The sequence below is a fragment of the Dipodomys merriami genome, unplaced genomic scaffold, assembly GCF_024711535.1.
Source record: "Dipodomys merriami isolate MVZ:Mamm:240054 unplaced genomic scaffold, mDipMer1.0.p SCAF_277, whole genome shotgun sequence".
In the NCBI taxonomy this organism is placed as follows: Eukaryota; Metazoa; Chordata; class Mammalia; order Rodentia; family Heteromyidae; genus Dipodomys; species Dipodomys merriami.
Window position 1 is genome coordinate 512,096 of NW_027204237.1, and position 16,663 is coordinate 528,758.

Below are 16,663 nucleotides of genomic sequence, written 5' to 3' on the forward strand. Positions count from 1 at the left end.
TTGTTAGACTCAAACTCGAGACCCCCTGAGTGACTCCCAGAGACCAGACTAATGCAAACAGCAAGAGTCATTTATTTGCAAGCTCCAGTCATCACCAATGCAGTGGGTGCAGTGGGTCAGAGTTGTGAGCCCCGACCACGTGTTCAGCAGGGTTTTTATAGGGTTTCCAGCAAGAGGAGGGGGTTTCCATCCTAGCAGTTAAATGATTGGCTTAAGGTTTGCAGGCTTCTATATAACTGGTTAGCATTTCGAGGGCAAGTTTCAGGGTAGGCTCATTGGTTAGGGGCATAATCATTTCCAGTAAGGGTAGGGATTTTCCAATTTAATGATTACAGGATTGGTTAAATCATACGTAGCAAGCAGATCATTGGTTGGGATACATAAGACTAACCATAGGAATGCAGGAAACAATATTTTTTTTAGGAAAAATATTTTTTTAACTGTTTATGACCCTACAGCTGCTTTTTCCAGGAATTTGACCAACCTGTCCATTTTCTAGTAATTGGGGTCCTGTTTCTCAAACCTTTGTCTAATTGGCAGTTGTTAGGGGTATAATTGCAGTTTCGATTGTGGGTTTTCCAAGAACTTTTCTTTCCAAAAACTGGTTTTTCCGACAACTGTTTGTCCCTTAAGTGGCTAACTTAAGGGACAACATCACCTTCGCTTCCCTACCTCCTGCCTCAGTATGGTCCTAGAGTCACCCTCCCCTGACCCTTTTTGTTGAGTCTCTTGATATGTTTTTCTGGAGTTACCTTAATGCTCTCCCCCCACAACACACACCTGAAGGCACATTTTCATATCTAATACTCTATGATTGGCAAAATAAAATTTTAAAAATTGAAGTGGCAGCCACAAATCCCAATATATCTATCTTCAAAAAGATACTAACAGTATCTAATAAAGAATTATGATCAATTGTTTGGGTGGAATAATAGCATTCCAGTTATATAATAAAGATTGCTTCTCATTTTAGTACCTACCAAAGTACTTCTGTACAGTTTAAGAGTGTACCTGACTGGTAGAATACCTGTCTAGCATGCACAAGGTCATAGTTTCAACTCCTAGCACTTAGAGACAAAGTATTTAGAAATGAATGTTTATGGCCTGAGCATAAATATTCCAAAAAATAATTCTTAGCTTAAAAAAGTGATGTAGTGGAGCACTAGTGGCTCATGCCTATAATCCTAGCCACTCAGGAGACTGAGATCTGAGGATCGCGGTTCAAAGCCAGCTCGGGCAGTTAAGACTGTGAGACTCCTATCTTCAATAAACCACTAGAAAACCAGAAGTGGCACTGTGGCTCAAGGGGTAGAGCGCTCGCCTGGAGCTGAAGAGCACAGGGACAGCGCCCAAGCCCAGAGTTCAAGCCCCACGACTGACCAAAAAAAAAAAAAAAAGTTATGTAAACATGACTACAACAAGCCATGCACTGGTGGCTCACACCGGTAATCATAGCTATTCAGGAGACTGAGATCTGAGGACCATGGTTCCAAGTTAGCCCAGGCAGGAAGTCTGTGAAGCCTTTCTTTTTGCTTGTCAGTCCTGGAGCTTGAACTCAGGGCCTAGGCACTGTTCCTAAGCTCTTGTTGCTCAAGGCTAGCACTCTACACTTGCACCACAGTGTCACTTCCAGCTATTTCTGTTGATGTGGTACTGAGGAATCAACCCAGGGGGTTCATGCATGGAGGCAAGCATTCTACCACTAAGCCACATTCCTAGTCATGTGGTGTGAAGCTCTTATCGCCAACTGATCACAGAAAAAGCCAGAAGTGGTGCTGAAGCTGAAGTGGTAGAGTGCTAGTCTTGAGCAAAAGGAGCTCAGGAATTGCACCCAGGGCCAGAACTCAAGGCTCAGGACCAGCCAAGAAAAGAAAACCAAAACCACAACAAGTCAGGTGCTAGTGGCTCACATCTGTAATCGTGGCTACTCAGGAGGCTGAGATCTGAGGATCACAGTTCAAAGCCATCCTGGGGAGAAAAATCCATGAGAGTCTTACGCCAATTAACCACAAAAATCTGAGAGTAGAGCTGTGACTCAATGTGGTAGCGTGCTAACCTTTAACAAAAAAGATCAGGGACAACACTCAGGCCCAGAGTTCAAGCCCCAGGACAGGTTAAAAACAAAACAAAACAAAAAAAAACCAGAACTATTCATAAGGCTGAGATCTATGGATCATAGTTTGAAGCCAGACATATCTTACCTTCAAAATGCCAACAAAAAACCAAAAGTGGAGCTGTGGCTCAAGTAGTACAGTGCCAGCCTTGAGCAAAAAAAAGCTAAAGGACAGCACCTAGGCCCAATATCTAATACCTGTGTTCACGTGCTCACACACACACACATGATCATAGCATTTCTACATTTTAAAATATTATAATGCTGTTTTTCTGAACAATTGCTGACAAGTAGGTTTGTGATAATGTGATTTGAACTCAGGACAGTGGGCACGCTAGACAGGTGCTCACTCCACTAAGTCACACCTCCAGCCCTTTATACATTGAAATTGTTGAAATAGATTCTCATTGTCTGCCCATAGAGATGACTGAAAAGGAATCCTCCTTCTGTAGGAGGATTTTGTACTAGCTAACATGCACTACCATACCCAGCTTCTTCCATTTAGTGTCATGGGCATTTCTGCCCTGGCTAGCCTGGAACCACCATCCTATCAGTCTTAGCTTCCTAGCAAATGATGACAAGGGTACACCATTGTCAAGGGTACACCATAGTTCTGGGTTGAAAAGGGATCTTTTTTTTGTTTGTTTGCCTGAGCTGGTCTTGAACTGTAATCCTTCCATTCTCAGAAAAGAATTTTTTCCCAAGAAATTAGTGCTACTGGCATGAGCCACCAGCACTCAGGTAGTAGTTTTTAATATGGCAAAATGAATAGCTGGTAGCATTGCATCACATTATTAAAAAATTATTGGTAACTATGTAGTTCACACCTTAAAATCCTAACAATCAGGAGGCGGAGGCAGAAGGATTGTTAAGTTCTGGACTAACCTAGGCTACGAAGTGAAACTCTGAAGAAAAATAATTATTGGTTCTTTGTGTGTGAGTACTGATCATGGGAACTGAATTCAGGGCCTGGGCAATGTTTGAGCTTTTGGCTCCAGGTTCCCACTCTTATCACTTGAACCACTGCTCCACTGCTGGCTTTTGGGTTGCTAATTCGAAGTTAGAGTCTCATGGACTTCCCAGCCTTGGTTAAACAGCAGTCCTTAGATATCAGATGCCTGAGTAGCTAGGATTATAGGCATGAGCAACTGGTATCAGGGGAATTATTGGTTCTTAAACTGAGCATATATGTGCTTGTAATCCCAGCACTTGTAAGACTGAAGCTGGAATATCAGGAGTTTAAGGGCAGTCAAAGCTACATAGCAAGTCTAATATCTCTCAGGGCTACACAGTAAGATCCTGTCTTAAATGATTCTAGAAATCTATTTTAGGGAGTAATTACTTACTTTTGCTCCAATATATATATATATATATATATTTTGCCAGTTGTGGGGCTTGAACTCTGGGCTTGGGCGCTATCCCTCAGCCCTTCAGCTCAAGGCTAGTGCCCTACCACTTGAGCCACAGCACCACTTCTAGCTTTTTTCTGCTTATATGGTGCTGAGGAATCAAACCCAGGGCCTCATGCATGTGAGGCAAGCACTCTACCACTGAGCCAACTCCCCAACCCTGACCATATGTTTTGCAGTGTCTAGTAAGTGATGAACTGCATCTGAAGGCTTTCCCACACTCATCATTATCACGGTTTTTTTTCCTATCTAGTATGAATCCTCTGAAGTTTAGTAAAGGGTGAATCGTGTTTAAAGGTTTCCCACCATGGCTGCACTCATATGGTTTCATTCCAGTGTAGACTCACTCTTTGATGGTTAGAAAGGTGTATTCTCTGATTAAAGGTTTTCCCACATTCCTCACATTTCTATGTTCTTTTTCCAGTATGAGTTCTCTGGTATTGAGTTAGACATATAGTATGGCTGAAGGTTTTACTGAATGCATTACAAATACAAGGTTTCACAAAAGTAGGAATAATCTCATGCTTCCTAAATTGTCTAATCTGGAAAGTATTTTCCCCCAGTCTTTGCATAAAAAGGTTTTCCTCTAGCATGAATTCTCAAGAGGCTGGAGAGTCCAATGATCCGGCTACAGGCTTTCTCACAGCCTCTACACTCACAAGTCTTCACCCCTGTGTGAATTCTAACATGTTGACTAAGCAAGGAAAGGTGTCTAATGACACCCCACTTTTCCTTACTCTTTTGTTGCTCACTAGTGTGGATTCAATATGGTACATGCTTAATCCAGCCTAAATTGTATATGCTTCTAAGATTTGTCATATTTATGGTCTTGTTTTTCTTGTATGAACTACTGGTCTCTAATAGTGTGTGTGTGTGTGTGTGTGTGTGTGTGTGTGTGTGTGTGTGTGTGTGTGTGTGTGTGTGTGTGTGTGTGTGTGTGTGTGTGTGTGTGTGTGTGTGTGTGTGTGTGTGTGTGTGTGTGTGTCTTGGTACTAGGTCTTGAACTCAGGGCCTAGGCACTGTCCCTTGGCTTGGTCATTCAAGACTAGCACACTATACTTCAACTTCAGCTCTCCTTCCAGTTTTTTGTTAGCTAATTGAAGAAGTCTTCTGATTAGCTAGGATTACAATTGTGAACCACCCTGTTTTATTTAGTTTTTAAAAATACTAGTTTAGAACAGCTATATTTTCCTTGTGTATTGAGTGTTTAGTTATTGAGTCGTATTGATTCTAATAATGCTGTCTTCAAGTCATAAAGTTAACATTTGCCTAATCTTGCTTATTCTATTCCTTTAAACATTTTTTTTTTGGGGGGGGCCCAGTTGTGGGGCCTGAACTCTGGGCCTGGGCACTGTCCCTCAGCTCTTCAGCTCAAGGCTAGCGCTCTACCACTGAGCCACCTTCCCAGCCCCCATTTCCTTTTTTTTTTTTTGGTTGGTCTGGGCACTGTCCCTTAGCTCTTCAGCTCAAGACTAGCGCTCTACCACTTGAGCCACAGCACCACTTCCGGCTTTTTCTGTTTATGTGGTGCTGAGGAATTGAACCCAGGTCCACATAGATGCGAGGCAAGCACTCTACCATGGAGCCACCTTCCCAGCCCTGAACATTTTCTCTTATGTTCAGGCAAGACACAGAAACCTTTGTTAAAAGAATTTTCAGGGGACAAATGGGACTTCAGGTGAAGGAAAGTGATCTTAGAAGGAAGATTTCAGATACCAGAGGAATAGACTTTAAAAGTCCAATTTGATGGGGCTGGGAAGGTGGCTCAGTGGTAGAGCACTTGCCTTGCATGCATGAGGTCCTGGGTTCGATTCCTCAGCACCACATAAGCAAAAAGAAAAAAGCCAGAAGTGGCGCTGTGGTTCAAGTGGTAGAGTGCTAGCCTTGAGCTGAAGAGCTGAGGGACAGCACCCAGGCCCAGAGTTCAGGCCCCACGACCAGACCCCTCCCCCACAAAAAAGGTCCAATTTGACAGTCTTACTATTTTAAGTATTTATTTCATTTATATTTTCTATACCATATATATGTGTGTGTATGTATGTATTTCAAAAATGTTACTTCAAATTTTTTAAAATCTTTTTCTTAGGGGGAAACAGACAGTTGATGATTTTTCTTACATTTTCATAGTCCAGATTTGGAATTCATGCAGTTTCCTTTTGCAGGTACCAGGATTTGAATTCAGGCCCTTGTGCTCTTCCTTGAATGGCTTCCTTGCTCACAGCTGGCACTATACCATTTGAGCGATGCTTCCAGCCTAGCTTTTGATGGGTTATTTTGGAGATAAATTTCATGGACATTTCTGGCCAGGCTGGCTTCAATGATTTTTCAGATTTCAGCCTCGTAAGTAGCTAGTGTTACAGATGTGAGCCACCAGTGCCTAGCTAAATACACCCTTTACAATCTCCTGCTCCCCGGTACCATGGTAACAAATTATACCTCCAAGAGGCTAACTGTAATTTCTCCAGTCTGATTTCCTCCTCGTTCTGGCTAGTGCTCTACCGCTTGAGCCATGCCTCAGCTTATAACCTCTTCCCTGAACCTCAAACTTTTATTTTTTTTGGTGGGTTGTGGGGCTTGAACTCTGGGCTTGGGCGCTGTCCCTGCGCTCTTCAGCTCAAGGTGAGCGCTCTACCACTTGAGCCACAGCGCCACTTCTGGTTTTCTAGTAGTTTATTGGAGATAAGAGTCTCACAGACTTTCCTGCCTGGGCGATCCTCAGCTCTCAGCCTCCTGAATAGTTAGGATTACAGGCGTGAGCCACCAGCGCTGGGCTCAAACTCTTAAACTCTTAAATCCAATTTCAAGCTGGTCATCCAGAACACTGCTTTCACAGCTGATATCAGGGTCTCACACCTACAATCTTAGCTACTCAGGAGGCTGAGATCTGAGAATCAATTTCAAAGCCAACATAGGCAAATAAATCTGAAACTCTATCTCCAGTTAGCCAGATAGAAGTGGAGGCATGGCTCAAGTGATAAGAGTGCCAGCCTTGAGCAAAAATGCTGAGTGAGAGTATGAGGGTCAGAGTTCAACAAAACATTTCACATTACCTAGAAATTCAGATTTCTTTGATCCCTTTCTCTACCTCCATCATTCTTCTCCTCCATTATTCAGACCTCACAACTGTATCTTCTATTTTTCTGGTTGCTTTTCCAAATGGTATTCCATGGATATTAGATATGCCAGAAAAGTTGGATTCCACAGTGTTAGTAAATGCTAGAAAATCATGAGTTATCTTCCCACAGGATTTTTCAGCGCCATTAGTATATGGACATTATTAAGTCATGTAATCTATTTTTCAAGCTATTTTAGCCTTTCTAAGGAATACCTTGCAGGTCTCATGTACCTTATTTTTTTTTTTTTTTTTTTGTCGGTCGTGGGGCTTGAACTCTGGGCTTGGGTGCTGTCCCTCAGCTCTTCAGCTCAAGGCGAGCGCTCTACCACTTGAGCTACAGCGCCACTTCCGGTTTTCTGGTGGTTTATTGGAGATAGGAGTCTCACGGTCCCTCCTGCCCGGGCTGGCTTTGAACCTTGATCCTCAGATCTCAGCCTCCTGAGTAGCTAGGATTACAGGCGTGAGCCACCAGCGCCCGGCTCCTCATGTACCTTATATCATAAGTGTGCTGCTATCACTCCCTGGTCCCTTAGCGCCATTACCATAGCACCCAGTCCTATTCACTCCATTTTACACAGAGACTTTGGGGAGCTCAAAGAAGGGATATGAATCCTGGCAGTCTGATCTACAGTCCACTTTCTTGGTCACTGTGCTGTCCTCCTACTTACCTCTGTAGCAGTCAAAAGTTGGTACTTGTGGGTAGAGTGCTTGCCTAGCATGCATGAAACCCCGGGTTCGATTCCTTAGTACCACATAAACAAAAAGAGCTGGAAGTGGTGCTGTGGCTCAAGTGGTAGAGAACTAGCCTTGACAGTGCCCAGACCAAGTTAAAGCCCCAGGACTGGCAAAAAAAAAAAGTTGGTACTTGAAGGAAAACAGTGAAAGGGGGAAGTGGAGGGAGGGTTCACACCAGAGACTCAGAGGAAGAAAATGACTACAGACCATTTTTCCTTTATATTATAATCTCCCCCACCCCTGGATGAATGTTCTGTCTCTAATTCCTGTGACTGGTTCCAGAGTTCAGTTCCTACTTCTTTTGACCCTTAGAAGGGATGGATCATTTTTACTAGACAAAGCTACTGCTCCCTTATTGTGGAGAAGTTTAAACTCTCATTTTAAGCACCCAGATATAGGGAGAGAACAAGAGACTGGAAGTCTAGACTCTGGGAATTTACTGCAGCTCCTGCCAAGGAAGTAAACATCTAGCTAACTGCTTTCTTGTCTGGGTCTCCATCTGTAGGGAAAAGATGCTCTTGGTTCTGATGTTCTGAGACCTTTATAGGTACAGATCTCTGTTTCACTCAACTTATATCTCTGGACCCTTTCTGACTTCTGGAGCCTAAGTCTGGCTTTGGTGCACTAAGAACAGGATTTTAAAAACAGAAACAAGGCAGGAACACGTATGCCCATTCCCCTCCTGCAAGAGTGACACACCGTAACAACCAAGCAAAGTCCTTCCCTGCAATGTTTATTAAGGAATTTACACATACACAGGAGAAAGGCAACCAGGCATTGTGGTTCCCACATGTGAAATCTTTTAAGCAAAGTTGTCTTGTTTAAATTTTCAAGTGGGGTAAACAATGGCTGAGAAGATAGCTGTCCAGGTTCTCTGCCTCATACACAGGGCACCTGGATATGCAGGCATGAAACTGACTGGAGGACAGGGGAAGGGAAAGGAGAAAGGGAACGATCAACGAGATGGCATTTTTTTGAAAACTGTAAGAAAAACTGGCAACAGTTTCAAGTTGTTGATAAATTAACTCCTCTCTGGTGTAAACCTAAAACAAAATCAAAAATATTGAAGAGAAGATGGGGAAAGAGTAGGTAGTAGATGTATGTATGGACACACACACACACACACACACTTAAACACACACACAGAATGCATATGTTAGGTGCTGCATTCCCATAGGGGTTGGTCCTCCAGCCATGAGCTGGATCCTGCTGAAGGCAGGTGGGGGTGGGCAAGGGCTGTGAGTCTGGGGGTGGCCTTCATGAAGTCTTTGGTGCTAATAAAGGCTGATGGAAGCAGAGTGTCCTGAAGCCCCAGATCCAGGAAGCACTCAGGGTGAAGTGGAGTCAGATTTTTGCTCATCCTCACAGGAAGGGGCTTGCCTCACCCCAGGGCTAGGGTCAACCTGATCCAAGGCCCAAGGAGTATGTGATTGCAGTACTGTCTTCATTCTCAAGCTTGGCAACATGATGCCTCCCTCTTCAACCAAAACTTCCAGCACTAAGAAACAGCAGAAGGACCTTCACACCCTCCCTCTGCCTCACACACAACACCCACAAACCTTTCTGAGGGTCTCATGGGGGCACAATCTTGAGGAAAGGAACTGAAAGGTGCACACATTTTCCCTGCAGTTAAGTGCCTTCTGCTGACCGTTTCTTAGGTGCTGGTGCCAGAAGAGGGCATGGGCTGTAGCTAGGGAAGATATGGGGACAGCCAGGGGACACACAAAGCAAGAGAGAGGTCAGCATGTTTGGGAAGTGGCTGGGTTGGGCAGGATGCTAAACCCCCAGATGACTTATTGAGCGATTTCTAAACCAAACAGCGAGAGGTAGGAAAGGGGATGGGAGAGGAGAGGAAGAGAAAGGAGCAGAGCGAGCTGAGGAGAATGCCAGCCGTACAGGTGTTTTGCTTTTATTTCCACATCTGAGGACTGAGAGTCTGATTTGCTGCCTGTCCGTTTCCACCATTCATTGACTGTCCATAGTTCATCATGCCATTCGCTCCATAGAAGTTCATCCCGGCCATCTGCTGGGTCATCTGAAAGGGAATGAAGAGACTTTCAGAGCATTCAGCCAATCAGTGCCCAAAACAGAGCAGCAGTCTTTCAGTCTACAGAGAAGGGAGGATGAGACAAAGGGAGACACAGGGCACATACATGCCCTGGCATCTATTCAAAGCCATGAGACATGTACTCTTTAGGAGGCCAATGTTGCCAGAGACTAATGTCAGGGAAAGAAAGAAGGAATCCTGGCTGTAGTGAGCAGAAATTCAGCAGCTCTTCACCCTTGCCAGTCCTTAGAGTGCAAGGCCAAGTGCAGCTCCTGAGCATCTGCCTTAGCTACAGCAGACAGCATCTGCATGTGGGCATGTTTGCTTGCTTGACTGATTGCAGTGGGAAAAAATAAGAAACAGGGCTGTTCCAAATGAACAAAGGCAGGAAGGAAAACAAGAGATTTGTGTATGGGCTGTTTTTTAATAAAGAAATTTTATAATCTTAATGAAACAGACAAGCTAGGGAAACACTTTTTCTAAAAGCTGACTTTGGGGGAAAGGTTTAGATTTAGGCAGTTACTCTTTTCTTTTGGAACTCAGAATTCTTCAGTATCTGCTTTTAGACAGGCCTTCTAGAAAAAAGGCAAACCTAGAAATGTCTCTGGCATTCTTTCATCTATATGGAAAGGGCTCAAGGAGTAAAGCAGTGGCACAAGATAGGTTTCTTTTTTTTTTTTTTGGGGTCCAGTCATGGGGCCTGAACTCTGGGCCTGGGCGCTGTCCCTCAGCTCTTCAGCTCAAGGCTAGCACTCTACCACCTGAGCCACAGCGCCACTTCCGGCTTTTTTCTTATGTGGTGCTGAAGAATTGAACCCAGGGCCTCGAGCATGCAAGGCAAGTGCTCTACCACTGAGCCACCTTCCCAGCCCCCACAAGATAGGTTTCTAATGAAGGCTCAGAAGTTTTGTGGCAAGTAAAATGGGGTAACTTACCTGAGTAAGGTTCCATTGCAGCTGCTGAGCTGGCTGAACCCCATACATCGTCTGGGGCATGGCTGCCATGCCTGCCATGTAGCCAGCCTGCTGGGTAGTCATCATCCCATTGGGCACACCCATCATTGATGCCTGCATGCCGCCCATATAGCCCCCAGGCATGGCCATGGGGGCAACCATTCCAGAAGCTCCTGGCTGAGCTACCATGCCCACTGGTGGGGGCATCATGCTGCCCATGATGCTGTTAGGTGGTGTAACCCCAGGGAAGCTGGGGTAGGCGGTGGGATATGCCATCTGAGCAGGAGCCATGAACATTGCTGCCAGGAGAGGATACAATGTTAGCCTAGACTCACTGACCACTCCCCTTTCTAGTTAGACATTTTCAAGACTACTCAACTCAGAATACTGTTTTACACAGCAAAGCATTTAGACAGATTCTCTAAAAAAACTTGCTATGGTTTACCTGTGAAGCCACCACCATTTGTTTCAGGGGCCACATTCAGATTTCAAATCTCACTTCATAGAGGTGTGATGCCAGACCAGAGATATATGGCCCTGAGTTACATTAATATCTATCTTCTAGTGCTTTAACTTCCACCAATAATGTCATGTGCAGGCTTGTTTGCTGTATAATGTCCCAGCTCCTAGAGACCTGTACCTTGTCACAGCAAGTAATACCTGCACGCATGTCTTCATGTGTGTCCCTGGCACACCCTCATGACTACGGACTCTACCTTGGGCAGGTATCTGAGGCGTCTGGGGTCCATAGAGTGAAAGGATGGAGTCCTTAGACAGTTGTTTCTTGCCTATTTCTTCGGATTTGCTCCCTGGCTCTGGAAACAGGTTCAGGTTCTCAGGAACAGAGCCAGCGCTCCCTGCAGTCGGCATGGAACCTACAACCTTAGGGCAGAGGGCAAGGGGAGAATCAGAATGGTCCTTATTTGGGGGGAGAGGGAGAGGTCTCTGTGATGACCCTCACCTTTCCAATAAGAACTGGCAGCTCACGTAAAGACAGTATCTGACAAGTTATCATTACATATTAAAAAATGTGATAGCTAAGCTCTGGTATAATTCTACCTTCTTCTGCAAAATGATATGATTTGGTAGGAAAAAAAAAACTGTTTACAAGTGATAAAGTACAGAGAACTGAGTTTAGATCCTAGTAAGGCCATTTACCAGTTGTATGACCACAGGGTAGTCCCATAACTTTTCTGAAATAATGTTTCCTCATCTAAATATATCTACTTTGTGGGGTTCTGAAGATTTGAAATTATTAGCAAAATATACAAAATGCTACACAAGAGACACCTCGTGCTGCTCCTATCACGCTGCAGGTATCACACTCGTGATAACCATGATAGTTCAAGTCTTTCATGTCCTCAGTACCTTGGCAGGAGCTCACACTGAAAAACTGACCCAAATTATAAGCCTTTATAATATGATAACTTCCCATGCAAGCCCATTCAAGGAGCCACACTTTGGGGACAGGAGACAAAATGGTATAAAGTAATTAACTGTAAGCTGTGACAGAGATGGCACAGCATTAAGGGAGGAATCAAGGAAATCCAAGTCCACTTCCACCAAAAAGCATGACTCAGTTCTATGATTAAGTGATCATCCTTTCCAGAATGTTCTTTCATCCTAAAAAGCACAAAAGACTCACCTTTCTGGAAACTGAAGAAGGGGATGAAACAGAGGCCAAAAGATCTAAATCCTTCTCTAGGTTATTGCTGGTCTTACTATTTGTAATGGAGCAGGCCACAGGAGCATCTAGAAAGAGAGATCAAGTTAAAATGTAGCACTGCTTAGTAAGACCACACTATTCTTCTATTCTAAACAACAGAGTGGACAGACAAGGTCCATCAGAGGCCTGGAAATCTAGTCTTCTGGACTCACATAGCTTGAATGGAACTTCTCAAAAGAGGCCTTACCCCACATTCCCAAAAGAGCTCTGGGGTAGCTGATAGCCTTGCTGGCAGGCATAGGGCAGAAGAAACCCAAACCTGAAGGCTATGTTAGCACCACAGCTGGGGCCAAGATGGCCTTCTTGCTATTTGATGGCTAAGGTGTTTAGAATTCATTTTCAGAGAATAATGAATGATACAAAAAAAAATACATTTAAGGGAAGGGGAAACAAAGGAGGAGGCTACAATGCTTGATAAGAAATGTATTCATTATCTTGCCCATGTAATTGTAACCCCTCTGTACAGTATTTTCACAATTAAAAAAAAAATACATTTAAGCAGCCAATAACCTAAACCAGCAACAGAGAACTAAAGTGCAGCCACCAGAGCTGACAGGGGTAGAAAACAGGTTTGCTTCCTGCAAGTAGCAAAATCAAGACTTCAAAGGGAAAATGAACACAAGGTCATTTCAGAACTGATCACACATGGAAAATTAAGAGATAAGGGCAGAAAAGTAGAGCACAAGGAAGTGGAAAAAGGCTCAAATGTGCTTTCTAGTGAAAATGCTAATTTTTATTGAGTGCTCAGTGAAGCCAGGCACAGGATTAGGATTTTTTATTTGTTTTTTTTTTTTGTGGTTTTTTTGTTTTTTTTTTTTTGTCAGTTATTGGGCTTGGACTTAGGGCCTGGGAGCTGTCCCTGAGTTCTTTTGTTCAAGGTTAACAGTCTACCACTTGGAGCCACAGTGCCACTTCCAGGTTTTGAATGGTTAATTGGAGCTAAGAATCTCACAGGGACTTTTCTGCCCAGGCTGGCTTTGAACTGCGAGCCTCAGATCTCAGCCTTCTGAAAAGCTATGATTACGGCATGAGCCACTGGCTCCCAACAGGCCTAGGATTTTTAGAGGCATTATATCACTTAATCTTTTGAACAACACCTTCAAAGTGAAGACTTTTATCATCCTCACTGCACAGTTAGGAAAATACAGAGATGTTAAGTAAACCACACAAGGCCTCAGAGATAGTACATGGGGGTTCTGGCTCCAAAGGCCATGCTCTTAACTATTACACGGTACTGTGTTCTGAAAAATGTCCCAGTAACATTTCCTTCAAACAACTGCTCAGATGTTAAAGCATAATAGGAAGAACGTGAGAATAATGGCGGTAGGAAGACATACACTGGAATCCCATCTCTATCAACCCTCCCAGGTCACTGAGTAGTCATCAAATGTATAAGTTAATGAAAGTTGAAAAGCCTAATTCTTACCAAGACCCAACAAATCCATGACAGGTGCTGTAGATTTGGGGGAACTTTTCCGAGGTAGCTGTGGATCTTCTTTTTTCTGTGGCTAAGGTAGAAATGCATTATATAAAAAAATCAAGCAGATGTTTTTAGCTGTTCCCTACCCCCCCACTCCTACTTTTTATTGTAAAGCCACAGGTATTCTTGTGACTGGTGTTATTCAAAGACAGTTACCAAAAAAACAAGACTCAGGAAGTGCCAGCAATTATGAGTGCTTAAACTAGAGCAGCAGTGAGAAACAAAAGTATTGTCTGTACTTGGTTAGCCTTTTGGAGGTATCTGCTCTTCCTGAAACCAGAACAACCACTTAAGAGGGGATCCAACAGAAGCAGCATTTTTTTTTGGGGGGGGGGTGGTCATGGGGCCTGAACTCTGGGCCTGGGTGCTGTTCCTTAGCTCTTCAGCTCAAGGCCAGCACTCTACCACTTGAGCCAAAGCACCACTTCCAGCTTTTTCTGCTATGTGGTGCTGAAGAATCAAACCCAGGGCCTCATGCATGTGAGGCAAGCACTCTACCACTGAGCCACCTTCCCAGCCCCAGAAACAGCAATTTTTGGTCATGGGAAAATCAAGGATAAAAACAGGTATCTAATTATATAAGAGTCAAGAGCCAATAAATTTCCACCAACTTTTTTTTTTTTTTTTTGGTCAGTCATGGGGCTTGAACTCGGGGCCTGGGCACTGCCCCTCTACCACTTGAGCCACAGTGCCACTTCAGGTTTTCGGGTGGTTAATTGGAGATAAGAGTCTCATGGACTTTCCTGACTGGCTTTGAACCACCATCCTCAGATCTCAGCCTCCTGAGTAGCTAGGATTACAAGCATGAGCCACGGGTGCCCATCTTCCAACAACCTTTTGGTGGCTAACATCTGTAATTGTAGCTACTTGGGAGGCTGAGATTTGAGGACTGGACTTGAAAGCCAGCCAGGGAAGCCAAATCTGAGGTTCTTATCTCCAATTAACCAGCCAAAAGAAAAAAGAAAAAAGTGGAGGTGAAGCTTAAATGGTAGAGTGCCAGTTTTGAGCAGAAAAAGCCAAGTGAATGTACAAGGCCTGAGTTCAGTACTGACACATAAAAACAAACTAAAGATTGCCAATTTATTTTTCCACTATTCCTAACAATTTTGTCTAAAAACAAAACATTTCACAGTGATGATTAAAAAAACAACGACAACAAAACTCTTAAGCAATAGTTAAAAAAAGTCCTCTCCCAAGATTCTAAGTTCTTTTCTTGGGGGGGGGGGGCGGTGTCCGGTCGTGGGGCCTGAACTCTGGGCCTGGGCGCTGTCCCTCAGCAATTCAGCTCAAGGCTAGCACTCTACCACTTGAGCCACAGCGCCACTTCTTTTTGCTTATGTGGTGCTGAGGAATCAAACCCAGGGCCTCATGCATGCAAGGCAAGCGCTCTACCATTGAGCCACCTCTCCAGCCCTCTTAAGTTCTTACTAAGTTTTTTTTTTTTTTTTGGTCGGTCGTGGGGCTTGAACTCTGGGCGTGAGCGCTGTCCCTCAGCTCTTCAGCTCAAGGCAAGCGCTCTACCACTTGAGCTACAGCGCCACTTCCGGTTTTCTGTGGTTTATTGGAGATAGGAGTCTCACGGTCTCTCCTGCCCGGGCTGGCTTTGAACCGCGATCCTCAGATCTCAGCCTCCTGAGTAGCTAGGATTACAGGTGAGAGCCACCAGCGCCCGGCTCTTTTTTTTTTTTAAATATAGAATATTGGAGTCTTTATTATACAGTTAACAGGCTTCAGGTCGCCAGTTGTTACAAAGGCCTGCAGCACTCAAATACACATAACACATAACACAGCTAGGAAACATGCTAAAGAGCAAAGAAATAACTGAAACAATACCAACAAGCCAATTCAGCTCCAATGGAGACACCGTGATGACTGGAGACGAGACAGGCCAGGAACACAGAGACACACGTGGAAAGGTGTCTCTTACTAAGTTTTTAATAATAGATTTACAGGATGTCCTGGGAAAAAGAAGTCAGTGTGGCCTGACTTCTGACTGCTCTTAACTGCAGAAGGAAAATGAGGCACAGAAGGTCTAGCAAGGACTGGGAATGTGGCTTAGTGGCAGAGCACTTGCCTAATATGCATGAAGCCCAGGCTTAATTCCTCTGTACCACATAAACAGAAAAAGCTGGAAGAGGCACTGTGGACAAGTGGTAGAGCTCTAGCCTTGAGCAAAAGTAGCTCAGTGACAGTGCCCCAGGCCCTAATTTCAGGACTGACAAAAAAAAAAAAGGTCTAGCAAGGGAAGTACTAATGTAGAAGTAGAATCTGTTCAGAAAGTGTCACATAGCTGGGGTATTCTGACATGGATGCACAGACAGAACAGATGCAGTCCCAAGCCCCAAAGAGAAGTGGTAGAAAACACACCAAGCTGCAACAGGCGATGGGGAAGCAGAAATGGCAGCAGGCAACTTAATCTGCACATAGGACTCTTTTATCAGGTACAGCGATCCAATATGTATCATCGATTAGCCATCAAGCCTTTGGCCCTTGTTGTTCTCACATGTAAACTCCCCAAACCATCTATCCACAAGGCATGCACATTCCCACTTACCATTTTCACTTTCTCAAAAACAACAGGTTCCATTTTTTTCTCTGGAGCTGCTTCACTCCCTCTTTTCCACTTGTCATCTTTCTCTTTCTAAAATGATTTAATAAGACAATGAAGGTCTTAGCATTACTATGATTAGTATATCAGAGGCCTCATGTTACTAGTTCAATGAGTTACAATTCCAGGCATCCAAAAAGGACACTAACGTCTCTACAGGTGCAGGAGTATGACAAACTGGGAGCGTGTCTTGGTGGGGGGGATGGGAGCTGACCACTTCTACATCAGAAAATGGTATATGAGGAACATCCCCCCCATCCTTAGCACTGTCCCCTAGGAACCCATTCATGACTCTTGAAGTTTCCAATATAGGCAGTGTACAAGGCTTAAAGGTGTGCTGTCTGTTTATAAGCCCAGTTTAACTGGCTTACATTTTCACCCTTATCTTGGTATATTATTAAGTAAGCTCGTATTCAGCATACTCAGCTTATTCACTGTAGAAATTTAATCACAAGCCCTCTCAATATTCATCACCTT

At 44.0% G+C, this 16,663-nt stretch overlaps 1 protein-coding gene across 1 annotated transcript in view; it reads right to left on the reverse strand.

The window, feature by feature from the left end:
* Positions 1 to 8,084: 8,084 nt before the first annotated feature.
* Positions 8,085 to 16,663, reverse strand: part of LOC138837843 (stromal membrane-associated protein 2) — a 54,846-nt gene continuing 46,267 nt past the window's right edge. The window contains exons 5-10 of the mRNA XM_070036846.1: positions 16,133 to 16,219; positions 13,525 to 13,606; positions 12,018 to 12,124; positions 11,089 to 11,254; positions 10,355 to 10,671; positions 8,085 to 9,407 (exon numbers count right to left, since the gene is read on the reverse strand). Of these exons, the coding sequence (XP_069892947.1) occupies positions 9,282 to 9,407; positions 10,355 to 10,671; positions 11,089 to 11,254; positions 12,018 to 12,124; positions 13,525 to 13,606; positions 16,133 to 16,219 (885 nt within the window). The 3' untranslated portion in view covers positions 8,085 to 9,281. The remainder of the gene's footprint in view (positions 9,408 to 10,354; positions 10,672 to 11,088; positions 11,255 to 12,017; positions 12,125 to 13,524; positions 13,607 to 16,132; positions 16,220 to 16,663) is intronic.